Source organism: Erythrolamprus reginae, chromosome 10 (assembly GCF_031021105.1).
Source record: "Erythrolamprus reginae isolate rEryReg1 chromosome 10, rEryReg1.hap1, whole genome shotgun sequence".
Classification (NCBI taxonomy): Eukaryota; Metazoa; Chordata; class Lepidosauria; order Squamata; family Dipsadidae; genus Erythrolamprus; species Erythrolamprus reginae.
The window spans coordinates 49,308,040-49,323,238 of NC_091959.1; the positions used below are offsets into that span (position 1 = coordinate 49,308,040).

At 48.1% G+C, this 15,199-nt stretch overlaps 1 protein-coding gene across 5 annotated transcripts in view; it reads right to left on the bottom strand.

Annotated features, from left to right (window-relative positions):
- HECTD4 (HECT domain E3 ubiquitin protein ligase 4) overlaps positions 1 to 15,199 on the bottom strand; it is an 89,232-nt gene that overhangs the window by 50,697 nt on the left and 23,336 nt on the right. For 3 of the 5 annotated variants that reach the window (XM_070763310.1, XM_070763312.1, XM_070763309.1), the window contains exons 15-25: positions 13,904 to 14,009; positions 12,804 to 12,924; positions 11,199 to 11,327; positions 7,125 to 7,249; positions 5,803 to 5,956; positions 5,609 to 5,709; positions 4,651 to 4,849; positions 4,309 to 4,428; positions 2,978 to 3,082; positions 1,754 to 1,917; positions 7 to 240 (exon numbers count right to left, since the gene is read on the bottom strand). In XM_070763310.1, the coding sequence (XP_070619411.1) occupies positions 7 to 240; positions 1,754 to 1,917; positions 2,978 to 3,082; positions 4,309 to 4,428; positions 4,651 to 4,849; positions 5,609 to 5,709; positions 5,803 to 5,956; positions 7,125 to 7,249; positions 11,199 to 11,327; positions 12,804 to 12,924; positions 13,904 to 14,009 (1,558 nt within the window). The remainder of the gene's footprint in view (positions 1 to 6; positions 241 to 1,753; positions 1,918 to 2,977; positions 3,083 to 4,308; positions 4,429 to 4,650; positions 4,850 to 5,608; positions 5,710 to 5,802; positions 5,957 to 7,124; positions 7,250 to 11,198; positions 11,328 to 12,803; positions 12,925 to 13,903; positions 14,010 to 15,199) is intronic. The other 2 variants (XM_070763311.1, XM_070763314.1) reach the window with 1 other exon arrangement.

Below are 15,199 nucleotides of genomic sequence, written 5' to 3' on the forward strand. Positions count from 1 at the left end.
ACTCACCTGATGCTGGGTCGAAACTGAGGCCGAGCGCGTCCAGATATTTCCCTGAGCTTGACCATGATTCCGGGCGGGAGTCGAATGCGGGGCAGGTCAAAATAGTGACCCACGGGTGGGACCAGGACGTCGGATGGGTAAGTGAACTCCTGGTCTTCCTCGATGGTGAGAGGCAGTGGGGAAGGGCTGGGGGTGAGAGCCGGGGAGATCACACCGTTGGCTTCCACTTGCCACTGGCATCTGGAACGACAAAGCCACACACAGGAAGTGCTTAGCAGGAAGGGTTGTGCTGCCCTTCACACTATACAATTTATATTTGCTGGCCTGGTTTATTTGCCTGAACAGTCCATTGCTGTCACTACTCAGACCTTTACTCCGTGTTAAGTTTGTTTTGTGGATGATGTATTTTCCCTAAACAACTTAGAAACATAGAGAAACATAGAAGATTGATGGCAGAAAAAGACCCATCTCGTCTGCCCTTATACTATTTCCTGTATTTTATCTTAGGATGGATGGATGTTGATCCCAGGCATGTTTCAATTCAGTGACTGTGGATTTATCTGCCACATCTGCTGGAAGTTTGTTCCAAGGATCTACTGCTCTTTCAGTCAAATAATATTTTCTCCCACTGCTTCTGATCTTTCCCCCAACTAACCTCAGATTGTGCCCCCTTGTTCTTGGGTTCACTTTCCTATTAAAAACACTTCCCTCCTGGACCTTATTTAACCCTAAAAAGAAGGATAAAGGAGGCTTTGAAGAAGAAACTGGACATCCACTTGGAATATCAGATCTCCTATTCCAGCAAGGGGTTGGACTAGAAGACCTCCCAGGTCCCTTTCAGTTCTATTAGAAACATAGAAGCATAGAAGATTGACGGCAGAAAAAGACCTCATGGTCCATCTAGTCTGCCCTTGTACTCTTTCCTGTATTTTATCTTATATATGTTTATCCCAGGCATGTTTAAATTCAGTGACTGTGGATTGACCAACCATGTCTTCTGGAAGTTTGTTCCAAGGATCTACTACTCTTTCAGTGAAATAATATTTTCTCAGGTGGCTTTTGATCTTTCCCCCAACTGACTTCAGATTGTGTCCCCTTGTTCTTGTGGTCACTTTCCTATTAAAAACACTTCCCTCCTGGACTTTATTTAACCCTTTCACATATTTAAAGGGTTAAATAAGGTCCAGGAGGGAAGTGTTTTTAATAGGAAAGTGAACACAAGAACAAGGGGTTATGGGCCCAGGCGGTGCCCGTGTCCAGCCTAAGCCATCATGTGGCATTAGAGACCTTGACCTGCCAGAGTAGAATAGTATTAGGGGAACTGGGAGGGGTGGTTGCATGAGAGGGAAGGTCACTAGGCACAACAAATTCCCTTCTTAGAGCCCAAGGTCATCTTTTGTTCTGCATCAACGGATGTAAGGAGGTGGTAGCCGAAATCCCTGCAGACAGACTGGTCATCGTGATAAACTCGTGCGGGTGGGGGATGAACCTTAACCTGGGTGGGATACTGGAAGGAAGTGAGCATCTGGGTGGCAACGACGAGACCAACGTGGCTCTGATAATAAACCTTGGATGAGAGAATTGGATTGGAACCTGATTTATTTCCCAGAAGCGATTTGGGGTGTGGACAGTGTGTGGTTTCTAGCTTCTGGACAGTTTGTCCAGTGGTTATTATACAGTCCGTATTCGTGTATATTCGCTCCTGGGGTGGGTCCGCCCCGTCCGGCCTCCTCCTTCCCACCCACCCACCCACCTCTGCAAAAGTTTGGACCGCAGAAGCTCCTGACACATCTCCTCGTCCTTGGTGATCTCCGGCCCGTTGTACAGGATCCTCAGCATCGAGCAGGCCAGGACGGACAAGCCCAGCGCCAGGTCCACCAGAAAGGGCAGGCCCCCCGAGACGTCTTCCGAGGATTCCTGGGCAGCCGAGAGAATTGATTGATTGATTGATTGATTGATTAGGCTTCTGTGCCGCCCTTCTTGAAGCGACTCAGGGCGGCGCACCACGTAATGAAGACAGAGTGTAAAAAGAAATCCAATTATGTTTTAAAAGAATTAATTATAAAATCATAGTATGCAGTCATTCCCATCCATCCAATTCAATCATTCACCACATTGGTTGGAGACAATCTCGTGGCTCATGGTCCCCCCATGCCCGCCGGCAGAGATGGGTCTTCAGAGCTTTACGAAAGACCAGGAGGGACGGGGCGGTATATATCTCTGGAGGGAGTTCGTTCCAGAGGGCCGGGGCCGCCACAGGAAAGGCCCTTCCCTTAGGCCACGCCAGATGACACTGTCTGGCCAACGGTACCTGGAGAAGGCTCTGTGGGACCTATGTATGATTGGTTTCTAAATTGGGGTTTTTAAATTAACTTAAATATTAGATTTGTTTACATTGTATTATTATTGCTGTGAGCTGCCCCGAGTCTGCGGAGAGGGGCGGCATACAAATATGATTAATAAATAATAAATAATAATAATATCCGGCCGCTGGGATGAATGAGGCAGAAGACCATCCCATAGATCAGTGTTTCCCAACCTTGGCCACTTGAAGATATTTGGACTTCAACTCCCAGATTTCCCCAGCCAGCGAATGCCAGCACTGAACCAGCACTTTGGATTGAGTTACAGCCTTGGTGCCTGCTCTGCACATTGGTTGAGCATGCGCCCTCCAGTGTGAATAAAAATAAAAACCGCAAGCAGCAAAGAGCGCCAACCCAGCAGAACACAAATCCGTAAAAAGTCGAGTCTAATGCAAGGAAGTTGGCGGGAGTGGCACCTACACATTTACTGGTCTGAATCCAGGGAAACTTCAGGAGCAGTGAATTAACGGTGACCTGTCTCCTTAAGGACAACCTGGTGCTCGGCCTCCCCCCTGGTCACCCTGCCACCCCTTGTAAGTGGAAGGAGGGTTAAACGCTGCCAGGATTGACTTGATTTGGGCCAGTAACTAAAGATGAAATGCCACTGCCCCTACCTGCGCCCGGACCGTGCAGGCGAAGCCCCACATGGCTTTATCCGGGGTGTTGTGTTCTCGGCCACTCCGCATTTCAAAAGAGAAGGTGACGGTGTCGCCTTCCACCTGGCGGTTTGGGTGAGAAGAGAGTCCATGAGACAAGCAAGCAGAAGGGAAAGGTGAGTCCCCAACAAGGTTGTTGTTACAGGATACGGAACGAAACCTCCTCTGCGTATGACGCCCACCAGCCAGGGAATCCATTTCTCTACAGCTTGAGAGTAAGCGGCTCCTCAATTGTAACTGGCTGCTTATTTCCTTAAGATTTTTATTAATATTGATTGTTTCTTCACTGCTTATTTGACCCGTATTGACAATCATTAAGTGTTCTACCACGTGATTCTTGACAAATGTCTCTTTTCTTTTATGTACACTGAGAGCATCTGCACCGAAGACAAATTCCTGGTGTGTCCAATCACACTTGGCCAATAAAGAATTCTATTCTATTCTCTTATCTGTCTATCCATATCTATCTATCTATCTATCTATCTATCTATCTATCTATCTATCTATCTATCTATCTAATTAATCATTATGTATCTCTGTCTATCATTATCTATCTATCTATCTAATCTATGTATCATTATCTATCTATCTTCTGTCTGTCTGTCTGTCTATCTATCTATCTATCAATCATTATGTATCTCTGTCTATCATTATCTATCTATCTATCTACTGTATCTATCTATCTATCTATCTTATCTATGTATCATTATCTATCTATCTTCTCTCTCTCTCTCTCTGTCTATCTCTCTATCTATCATTATGTATCTCTGTCTATCATTATCTATCTACTGTATCTATCTATCTATCTATCTATCTATCTATCTATCTATCTATCGTATCATTATCTATCAATCTATCTTCTCTCTCTGTCTATCTGTCTATCTCTCTCTCTCTCTCTCTCTATATATATATATATATATATCATTATATATCTCTGTCTATCATTATCTATCTATCTACTGTATCTATCTACCTACCTACCTACCTACCTATTATCTATCTATCTATCTATCTATCTATCTATCTATCTATCTATCTATCTATCATCTCTGTCTATCAGTCTGTCAGTCTGTCTGTCTGTCTGTCTGTCTGTCTGTCTGTCTATCTATCTATCTATCTATCTATCTATCTATCTATCTATCTATCTATCTATCTATTCCAAGTCTACGGAAAGGGGCGGCATACAAATCTAATAAATAAATAAATAAATAAATATATTCTCTTTTAATTTTTTGGGGGGTTTTGAGTTGAAATTTCAACCGCAGGAACAGGGAAGGGCTATCCGGTACCTTGACTAAATCTTTCGGCCACCCGGTCCCCAAGACGCTGCGGCTGCCGTATCCTAAGGTGTTGCCTCCGTATTCGGCCACCTTCCGACTGTTTGTGTTGGGCCCAGCGTAGATCACCAGCTGCAGCAGGAAGAGAAGAGACACAGGGGCGATGGCACAAGGGCAGAGGGAAAGCCACGGAAGCTTCTTAGAGGGGGGGCAAGGCAATAAGCGGCACCACCTTGGACCTCCTGAGCGTGCAGACACCCTAGCGGTAAGAGAGCAACCAAGGGAAACCTCTTCCCAAGGGGCTTCAAGGCGGCTCCCACCCAGGCTGGCCTTTATGCTCCGGCCCCGACTGACCTTGTCGTAGTCGTACTGCGAGGAGCATCGGCTGTCGAACCTCAAGTACAAGCAACGGGCTCCTGGGATGTGCACCGTCTCCTTAAATTTGTAGTTATCCCGGACGGGGTGAACGGTCTCCACCGTCTTGCCGGCGGCCCAAGGAGCCGGGATTTTCAAGCCCGTAAGGAACCCGGGCTCTTCTTTCTCTTCCAGCATCCTGGCATTAAAGGGCGAAAGAAAGAAAGGAAAAGTTATTGAAGCTTCGCCCAAAGGAACCGTGGAAGCCTAATCCTGGCATGGCTACTGCCACACGACACTGGGCGGAAGCTGTCGTCTGTCCCACATGTTGGTTTAAACATGTCACTTTCGGAACGGATTTATTTATTTTTTATATATGTAAGGCAGAGAATTATCCTCTAGGCTACAGTATCCAATCCCTTCAGCTCTGTACCAGGGAAGGGCTACATGTTATTTGTGTCGAATCACCCTGGTATATATATATTTATATATATGGCTAGCTGATGAGGCCACCAAAATAAGGCCGAAATAGATCTATCCTAGTCTCCCTTAATTTTCAAATTCAGCAAAAACATGTGACATATATATATGTGTGTTTTTGTAGATTTTCACGGGTATATGTATGTAGATTGTTCTGAGTTCGGGTTTTGCCCCGTGTAATATTTTGCATGTCTATGCAACGTTTTACATACACACACCAGGGTGATTCAACACAAATAACATGTAACCCTTCCCTGGTACAGAGCTGAAGGGATTGGATACTGTAGCCTAGAGGTTAATTCTCTGCCTTACAAGGCCAAGGTTGCAAGTTCAAGTCCCAGTGGGGGTATGGCTAGCTGATGAGGCCAAAATAAGGCCGAAATAGATCTATCCTAGTCTCCCTTAATTTTCAAATTCAGCAACGACATGTGACATATATCCAGGGAGGGAGGGGGAGAGAGATGCTCAGACCCATCACCTCTCATCGGGGAAGAGCTTGCTCCTCGGTTCAGAAGTCCCTGCAGGAGAACCGCAGGCGTCCGAGAAAACCGGAGACTGAGTTTTCAGCAACAAGGCCGTCTGCAACACAACAACGGCAGGCGAATGGATCACGAGGCCCAGGGATTTAGGGAAATTGACATGCCCAAAGGGGTGGGGGAGAGAAGGCGGTACCTGGCTGGTGTAGAGGACCAGCTGCACCAGCTGCGGCATGAGAGGGTCGGCCACCATCAACGTCTGGAGATTCGGATGCATTAGGGAGGTCAGCAGCACGGGAAGCAAGTGGCCGAGGATGGTCGCTTTGGTCACCTGCTCCAGGCCTTTCAATCTGAAACGGAAGTTCCCCACCACCAGCAGCATTTGGCTTTATGCAGGGCCTTCTCGAGAAAGGTCCCCCCCTTCAGGCCTGGGTCCTCCCCACTCCAACCTTTGAGAGTTGGACCTTAGACCTGAGTCTTCCGGAACAGCTGGCCCAAAAACTGCTAACCCACAGAATTGGCTTCCTCCAGGTCCCGTTGGCCAAGCAACGCAGGTTGGCGGGGCTGTAGGACAGGGCCTTCTCTGTGGCTGCCCTGGCTCTATGCAACCAACTACTCCCCAAGGTCTGTACTGCTCCCACCCTACTGGCCTTCTGCAAGGTCGTGAAGACTCTGCTTTGCCGGCAGGCCTGGGTGGTGGTGGTCATGAATTAACATCTATCATGGCCAAATTGTGTGAATGATATGTCTGTATGCTGATTGGACAGTTTAACCGTGGGTTTTTACTGGGGTTTTATAGCTTCAGACGATATATTTGAGTTTGACCTTTTTTAGAACCATAGAAGATTGACGGCAGAGAAAGACCCCCTGGTCCATCTCGTCTGCCCTGGTACTATTATCCTGTATTTTATCCCAGGATGGGTCTGTGTTTATCCACGGCATGTTTAGATTCAGTGACTGTGGATTGACCAACCACGTCTGCTGGAAGTTTGTTCCAAGGATCTACTCCTCTTTCAGTAAAATAATATTTTCTCACGTTGCTTTTGATCTTTCCCCCAACTAACTTCAGATTGTGCCCCCTTGTTCTTGTGTTCACTTTCCTATTAAAAACACTTCCCTCCTGAACCTTATTTAACCCTTTAACATATTTAAACGTTTCGATCATGTCCCCCTTTCCCTTCTGTCCTCCAGACTATACAGATTGAGTTCATGAAGTCTTTCCTGATACGTTTGATGCTTAAGACCTTCCACCATTCTTGTAGCCCGTCTTTGGACCCCTTCAATTTTGTCAATATCTTTTTTGTAGGTGAGGTCTCCAGAACTGGGCACAGTATTATTCTAAATGGGGTCTCCCCAGCGCTCTATATAGCAGGATCACAATCTCCCTCTTCCTGCTTGTGATACCTCTAGCTATGCAGCTAGAGGTATATGCTCATGGGGTATATGCTCATGGGGGTCTTTTGGCTTGGACAGAGATGGGGGGGGGAAGGGAGGCTTTTCTGGAATAAAAGGCCTTACCTCTGCTCCCTGTCTGGGATGTCGCTGTTGATCAGGGTGGTGGTCACCTGCTGCAGCTTCTCCAGGACTTCATCGCACCCCGTGAGGATCTGCATGGCCAGAGCCAAGATGCTGGTCTTGAGCTCCTGCAAGGAGACAAACCAAATTTCAGAACTGCGTTTCAGGGTGGGGGGGTGGGGGTGTCTCCCACAGAAGAATTTGCTTCTAAATCCAACACAGAGGCTCATGCAAAAGAAAGACAGGCTTCCAAAGTCAATGGGATGAGCGTGGAAACAAGCCAGGCGAGGTTTGAGGAGCAGCAGGACCTGTGGGGGATCTACCACCAGCCCAACCTCCCCACGCAGGACTCTCTTACCATGGGTCGGGGGTGGCAGGACACGTTTAACAAAAGAAACACCACCAGGCTCCTATCACTCCACCTCTGTCTGTGAAACCAATAGCCATAGCACTTAGACTTGTGTTCTGCTTCACAGCCTCTCTAAGCAGTTTATAGAGCCAGCCTCTTGCCCCAAAACAATCTGGGTCCTCATTTGACCCACCTCCGAAGGATGGAAGGCTGAGTCCACCTGGAGCCGGTGGTCAGAGTTGAACTGCTGAACTACAGCTAGCAGTCAGTGGAAGCGGCTTGCTGTACTGCCCTCTATTCACTGGGCCACCTCTGGCTCTCTTCCTTCCTTCCTCTCCTTCTCTCTCTTTGTCTTTCTTCCTTCCTTCCTCTCCTTCTCTCTCTCTTTGTCTTTCTTTCTTTCTATCTCTTTCTTTCTCTCTCTCTTTCTTCTTTCCTTCTCTCTCTCTCTCTCTATCTTTCTTTCTTTAGCACTCAGACTTGTCTACTGCTTCACAATGCTTTTCCAGCCCTCTCTAAGCGGTTTAGAGAGCCAGCCTCTTGCCCCCAACAATCTGGGTCCTCATTTGACCCACCTCGGGAAGACAGAAGGCTGAGTCAACCTGGAGCCTGGTGAGACTCGAACTGCAGCAGAATCGGCCTGCAATGCTGCGTTCTAACCTCTGTGCCACCGAGGTCTTGTATGTAATGAAACCTCACGGTTGAAAGACTTGAAATACTCCCGTGATTCTGGAGGCCACTTAATTCAAAGGCCACACTTCTTACCAGCCCCCCAAATTAACCTTCCTAAATCGGTCCAACTAAGACAGAAAGGATGATCTCCAGAGAGGGGGGGGAAAGCCCGCAGCCCCACGGGCCCAGTTGTTAACCTGGGTTTCCCAACCACTTCTGCTAGCTACCAGGTTGGGGAAGCTGAATTAAACAGACTTTTCAATGTGGTTCTCTAAATCAGTGTTTTTCAACCAGTGTGCCGTGAGACATGGTCAGGTGTGCCGCAAAGCTCAGAGAGAGAAAGAAAACAAGAGAGAGAGAAAGCAAGAGAGAAAGAAAACAAGAGAGAGGGAGAGAGAGAAAGCATGAGAGAGAAAGAGAGAAAGAAAGAGAGAGAGAGAGAAAGAAAGCAAGAGAGAAAGAAGGAGAACAAGAGAGAGAGAAAGAAAGCAAGAGAGAGAAAGAGAGAAAGAGAGAGAGAGAGAAAGAAAGCAAGAGAGAAAGAAAGAGAACAAGAGAGAGAGAAAGAAAGCAAGAGAGAGAGCAAGAGAGAGCAAGAGAGAAAGAAAGAAAGAGAGAGAGAGAGAAAGAGGGAGGGAAGATGGGAGAGAGAAAGACATAGAGGGAGGTAGGGAGAAAGAGAGCAAAAAAGAGAGAAAGGAAGGAAGAGAGAAAGAAAGAGGGATGGAGAGAGAGAAAAAAGAAGAAGGGAGAGAAAGAGGGAGGGAGAGAGAAATAGAGCGAAAGGAAGAGAGAGAGAGAAAAAAATTGTCCAAACTTTTTTTAGGGCCCCCCCCCCCTCTCAATGTGCCCCAGGGTTTTGTAAAAGTAAAAATGTGCCATGGCTCAAAAAAGGTTGAAAATCCCTGCTCTAAATCAATCTAACTCTTGTGGATTTAAACTCCCAGGATTCCCCAGCCAGCAAACTCTGGGAGTTGAAGTCCACAGGTCTTAAAGGTTGCCAAGGTTGGAGACCCCCGCTCTAAACCACGACACCCCAACACGAAGATTCCTCAGACTGACCGCTCCCTGAAAAACCTGCCCTAGAACCTAAATGAGATGGTTCTGCCTCTCTGGTCCCACTGCCCTGATTCGCATGGTCAGAATTCCTGGCTGCCAAGAAGGTTTTGCTTTTTTGGGTGGGGGGGAATCAGAGGGAGGCAAAACCGACACAGGAAATTCCAGCCAGAGAGCGTAGCGGGATGCTAAGCAGGCCGGGACCCAACTCTGCCGGTACTTATCAGAACGATTTAATCCAGCCTGCCTTTTGGGCCGGACAAGGTCCGAGACCGTCCTAGGAGGGAAGAGAGGATGAGAGAGAAACAGAAGAAAACCAACGGAAACGAAATGATGGGTGTGGCTGGATGGCACGTGGCGTGGACAACATTGAGCATCTAGTGACCAGACGGTGATGGACGTGTCCGAGTGAGGACAAAGGATGAGCCACATGTAGCTTCCTGAACAGCAAGACGAAAACAAACACGGAACCACCTGGGCCCATTTGGGGGCTCAACCAAGCAGAGGGCACACTGGGCCCAGCCGCACCCCTCCCTCATCTTAAAACGGGTCAGACAACAGAGACAAAGTCAACCCATCCCTTTGGAGAGCATTAGCCTCCCCTGAAGTGGGTGGAAAAGATTCGGGGACTCTACTTTGACTGGATGAATTTGACGGAAAGCAGGTTGAGCCCCTGTGGGAGGGATTTGAGGGGGGGGGATTTGAGGGGGGGCTTTTCCAGACAGGGTTGAGAGAAGCTAGCAAAGGGGAGCGCAGACCTCTCCCACTGTAAACTAAAAAGCATTTCGCTTATCACCTCGAGGGTCGACTACTGCAATGCTCTCTACGTGGGGCTACCTTTGAAGAGTGTCCGGAAACTACAAATTGTGCAGAACGCAGCGAGGTGAGCAGTCATGGGCCTCCCCAGTTATGCCCACGTCTCTCCAACACTTCGCGGTCTGCACTGGCTGCCAATTGGTTACAGGACTCAACTCAAAGTGTTGGTTATGACCTATAAAGCCCTACATGGCATCGGGCCAGATTACTTGCGAGACTGCCTGCTGCCATATAGAAGATTGACGGCAGAGAAAGACCTCATGGGCCATCTAGTCTGCCCTTATACGATTTCCTGTATTTTATCTTACAATGGATATATGTTTATCCCAGGCATGTTCAAATTCAGTTTCCTGTGGATTTACTAACCACGTCTGCTGGAAGTTTGTTCCAAGCATCTACTACTCCTTCAGTAAAATAATATTTTCTCACATTGCTCCTGAGCCCCAGTGACCAGTTAGATCCCACAAAATCGGCCTTCCCCAGGTCCCGTCAACTAGACAATGTCGCTTGGTGGGGCCTAGGGGAAGAGCCTTCTCTGTGGGGGCCCCGGCCCTCTAGAATCAGCTCCCTCCGGAGAATCCCACCCTCTCAGCCTTTTGTAAGAGTCTGAAGATTCATTTATGTCGCCAGGCTTGGGCCGATTAGACCTTGGCCTGCTGGCCAACGGACGATTGTGCGGTTGCTGTACGAATGGGTGTGATTGATTTTAATATAACTAGGGATTTTAGATAGTTACGTAATTTTAATTTAATTTGATTTAATTTAATTGGATTTAATTTTACTGTAGCCTACTGTTTTTTATATGTTTTAAGCCACCCTGAGTCCTCGGAGAAGGCCGACATAGAAATCCAATAAACAAACAAATAATAAACAAACAAACACACCCCGTGGACGGGTTTTCTAGCCCGGAGGAAGAGCTGTAGGGGGGGAGGCCAGAGAGCTTGTTTGGCCCAATGCAAAGATTCTGCCGGAGGTGCCAGGAGTGGATTTGAGCCGGGGCTCCTCCTCCAAGCAGAGAGAAGAGGGTCTTTGGGGGCCGATTCCAGCCGGAGCACCGCAACCACAGACGCTGAGGACGGAGAGGGCCACACCGGTCGGCTGAAGAGGAGGAGGAGGAGGCGGCGGTGGCAGTGCCGGGGCCAGGAGGCAAGCGAGGGCAGTGGCGTTTCGGACTTGGTGTTTACCTGTACCTTCAAGGTCTCTCCCTGCAAGGAGCTGTCACTGTCATCGCTCTCGTCGGGTTTAATCAAAACGGTATTACTCAGAAGGTGGTTCTGGACGGCCATCAGGTACCGCAGGCAGGCAGAGGCGGCCTTCAAGACAAAGCGGGGAGGGTTTGGGCCCAGCTCCTTCCCAAGGGAAGCCAGCAGGCTATTTCGGGGGTCCGAGGGAAACTCACAAACCGGGGAGAACACAGGGAAAAGGCTCAGTCCGTCTCCCACTGCGGGGGTGTGTGTGTATGTGTGTCACAGCGTGTGCCAGAAAATTATTATTGTAAGCTGAATTGAGTCCTTCGGGATTGGCTGGCATAGAAGTCAAATAAATAAATAATACATAAATAAATAATAAAATGTTGACACATTAATTCGAGCTAAAATTGGGGAGAAATATGGCAAGTTCCTGGACCTTATCAAACTGAAAGACAAGTCAGCATGAAGCAATCCCGTTTATACACTGCTGAAAAAAATAAAGGGAAGACTCAGAGAACCCATCCTAGATCTGAAGGAAGGAAATATTCTCATGGAATCCTTCGTTCTGTGCAAAGTTGAAGGTGCACAACAGCAGGTGAAATGGATGGTCAATCGGTGTTGCTTCCTGTTGTGGTTAGCTCTGGCCCAGCTCCTGCCCCAAGGACTGTGGATGTGGGGGAGACATCCACATGCTGCAGGCCTGTTTTGCCTCCGGTGGAATCTGATGATGAAGGCTCCTCTGACCAAGAAGACATGAGTGACAGGGAGGAGGAGAGTGGGGCAGACAGCTCAGAAGGAGATCAATTCTCTAGCTCCTCCTTGGATTCGGAACAAGAGTTAATGATACAGCCACGCATGCGGAGAGCGATGCATAGGCAGCAACAACTGAGAGATTATTATCAAAGACAATGAGGCCACCTGTGGTTGGGTGGGGCTGTGGTCATTAGTGAGGCTGCTATAAAGAGCAGCCTGTAGGTTTGGCCATTGTGGAGGATTATCTGATCCTTGTGTTTCGTGACTGCCTTGCTGACTTTGACCTTTGTGTGCTGATTTTCCCCCCGCTTTGAAACTAAACCAAAGCAAAGTGTGTGTCACTTTGTGAAAGAAGAAGGACTGTGAATTGCCTCACAGCTGCAAGCTAAGTATCACAGAACTGATAAGGGACTTGTACCAATTATACCAGTTTGTTTGGAGACTAGGGCTCTTGGCTATCCCAAAAGAGGGCTTGGTTTAAGGGAATTTTCATTATAAAGAACATTGTTTTGAATTTTCAAACGTGTGTGTGTCTGAAATTTGTACCTGTGAATTTGTGGGAGGAGTCTACCAGAGAGCCTGACAGAACACTTCCTAAGTGGACAGTTTGATTTCACAGAAGTTTGATTGACTTGGAATTATATTGTGTTGTTAAAGTGTTCCCTTTATTTTTTTGAGCAACGTATTAAAAACAAGGATGAACTTGAGAGGGTGAAAACTTTAAACCTTCAGACCAGGAGCGAGAGAAGGAGGAGAGCCACCCATCTAGATTCCCCCAAAAGGAGAAACGCCCCCCCCCTTCCGCTCGGTCTCCCCACTGCAGCCCCCGAAGAGAGGTTTACTCACAGGCACGGTGGAGAGAAGCCTCTGGAATTCCTCTCGAGAGACCGTTTGGCACTTGGTGATTAAGATACAAGATTCCCGGACCACGATCTTGAGAATGTAGTGCAGGAGCTCATCGTTCAGTCTTCGGAGGCAGAAGAGACGGGGCAAAGGGGGGGGGGGTGTGGGGGGTTAGAAGGGAAGACGCATGGACTCAAGGGCAAACAGAAGGACATCCTCAGCGTGTCCAGGGGGAAAAGGCATTTTGAAATTCCCTGACATTTCCCTGTAACCTGCAACCTAGTTAAGGCCACGGTCAGAGATGACGTCGTACCAAATGGCTCAGCCGTGGAGAAATATTGGTGGGTGAGAAAGGAAGTTCTTGCCACAGCTATGCTCCTTTTGGCTTGACTCTGCCAGGCAGCGCGATCCGTGTGGGGTTTTTTACATGATTTTCCCCTGGCTTTTAAACATTTTAATACACTTTCGTCCCTTCCCCCAATTTAGTCTGTTTTTTCCACGAATTCCCTATTTATTATTATTATTATTATTATTATTATTATTATTATTGTTATGTCAGCACAACACAACAAACGAGATCACTATGCTGGATTTCGTATTTCATCACCTGTCAGGCGCTCCCCAAGCACCTAGGACTGTGTGATGTAGGGGCGAATTGTTTGCCGATCCCAGTCAAGCGGCCTTTTGCAATTGACAGGTGGAGATGTTGTCAATTCCAAAGGTTTTTAAATGTCCGCTGAGATCCTTTGGCCCTGCGCCCAGCGTGCCAAGTACCACTGGGACCACTTTCACTGGCTTATTATTATTATTATTATTATTATTATTATTATTATTATTATTAAATTAATTTGTATGCCGCCCCTCTCCATAGACTCGGAGTGGCTCACAGCAATAATAAAAATAATATACAGTAACAAATCTAATATTTAAAATAATAATTCCCTGATATTTCCCGAACCTCCGATTTCCCAGGTTTGCTGGACACCCTGATCCTGTAAGTTGGCCGGGAGAGCCACCCTGGCTTCCCCTGCCCACCTGCGTTGCCCAGGAGGGAGACTCCCAGATTCATTCGACCGGCGTGCGCACAGCCCTTGCTTGTTTACCTGGAGTGGTCATCATCATCGCTTCCAAATCGGTTGTTCTGGAGTTGTTCGGCCATGTTGGTCAAGATCACATCTCGGAGCTGGGCCAGGCCGCTGTTCCGGTCTCCTAGAATGGGCCAATTCACGGGGGAAGGTAAGTGTTCTGCTTCGTGGGCTTCTGGCAAATGCCAATCTCCGACCAGTCACTTCTTTATGAATAAAAACTCCCTCTTTATTCAAAACCAAGCACACGGGGATGAAAGCGCAGGGTGAACAAACAGCACAGAGGCAGATCCTGTCTCATTTGGAGCCAGCTCTGATCTGGGAAGAGCGCCAGCACTCAGTCTTGGTAAAACCACAGGGCTAACACAGCGTGCAGCAGGGAGGATAGTTTTGCAACAGAAACCATGGTTTTAAAGCTTCGTTCCAGCGCACCCTCAGTTCCAGGTCTCTTATTTATTTATTAGATTTGTATAGGTCCGGGGGAGATGTCTCAGTTCCCCCATGCCTGACGGCAAAGATGGGTCTTAAGAACTTTATGAAAGGAAAGGAGGGGGGGGCAGTTCTGATCTCTGGGGAGGGAAGCTGGTTCCAGAGGGTCGGAGCCGCCACAGAGAAGGCTCTTCTCCTGGGTCCCGCCAAACGACATTGTTTAGTCGACAGGACCCGGAGAAGACCCACTCTGTGGGACCTAACCGGTCGCTGGGATTTGTGCGGCAGAAGGCGGTCCCAGAGATATTCTGGTACGGTGCCATGAAGGGCTTTATAGGTCATAACCAACACTTTGAATTGTGACCGGAAACTGATTGGCAACCAATGCAGACTGCGGAGTGTTGGTGTGACATGGGCATACTTAGAGAAGCCCATGATTGCTCTCGCAGCTGCATTCTGCACGATCTGAAGTTTCCGAACACTTTTCAAAGGTCGCCCCATGTAGAGAGCGTTACAGTAGTCGAACCTCGAGGTGATGAGGGCATGAGTGACTGTGAGCAGTGAGTCCCAAAGGTTGAGACTTCACGCACCCCTTTCCCACAATCCCATTCCTCCTCTATACTGCCTGGAAGTGACATCCCACCTCCAAGGGCTAAGGCTGTGAATTAATACCTTCCACTCTGGATCTCCTCTCGCCTTCTGAGCATTCTGCTATAGCGAGGATGGATCCAGTCGTTTTCCACTAAGGTGTCTTCCTCACTCTCTGACTAGGACCACTCTCCCAATGTCACCTCAGCTCCCTCAGGCTCCCTCTCGCTCTCAGCTTCCTCTGGCAACCCCCCCTGGCCCAGGGTACCCAGAGGGGCCTGGCTCATCCTCCTCAGA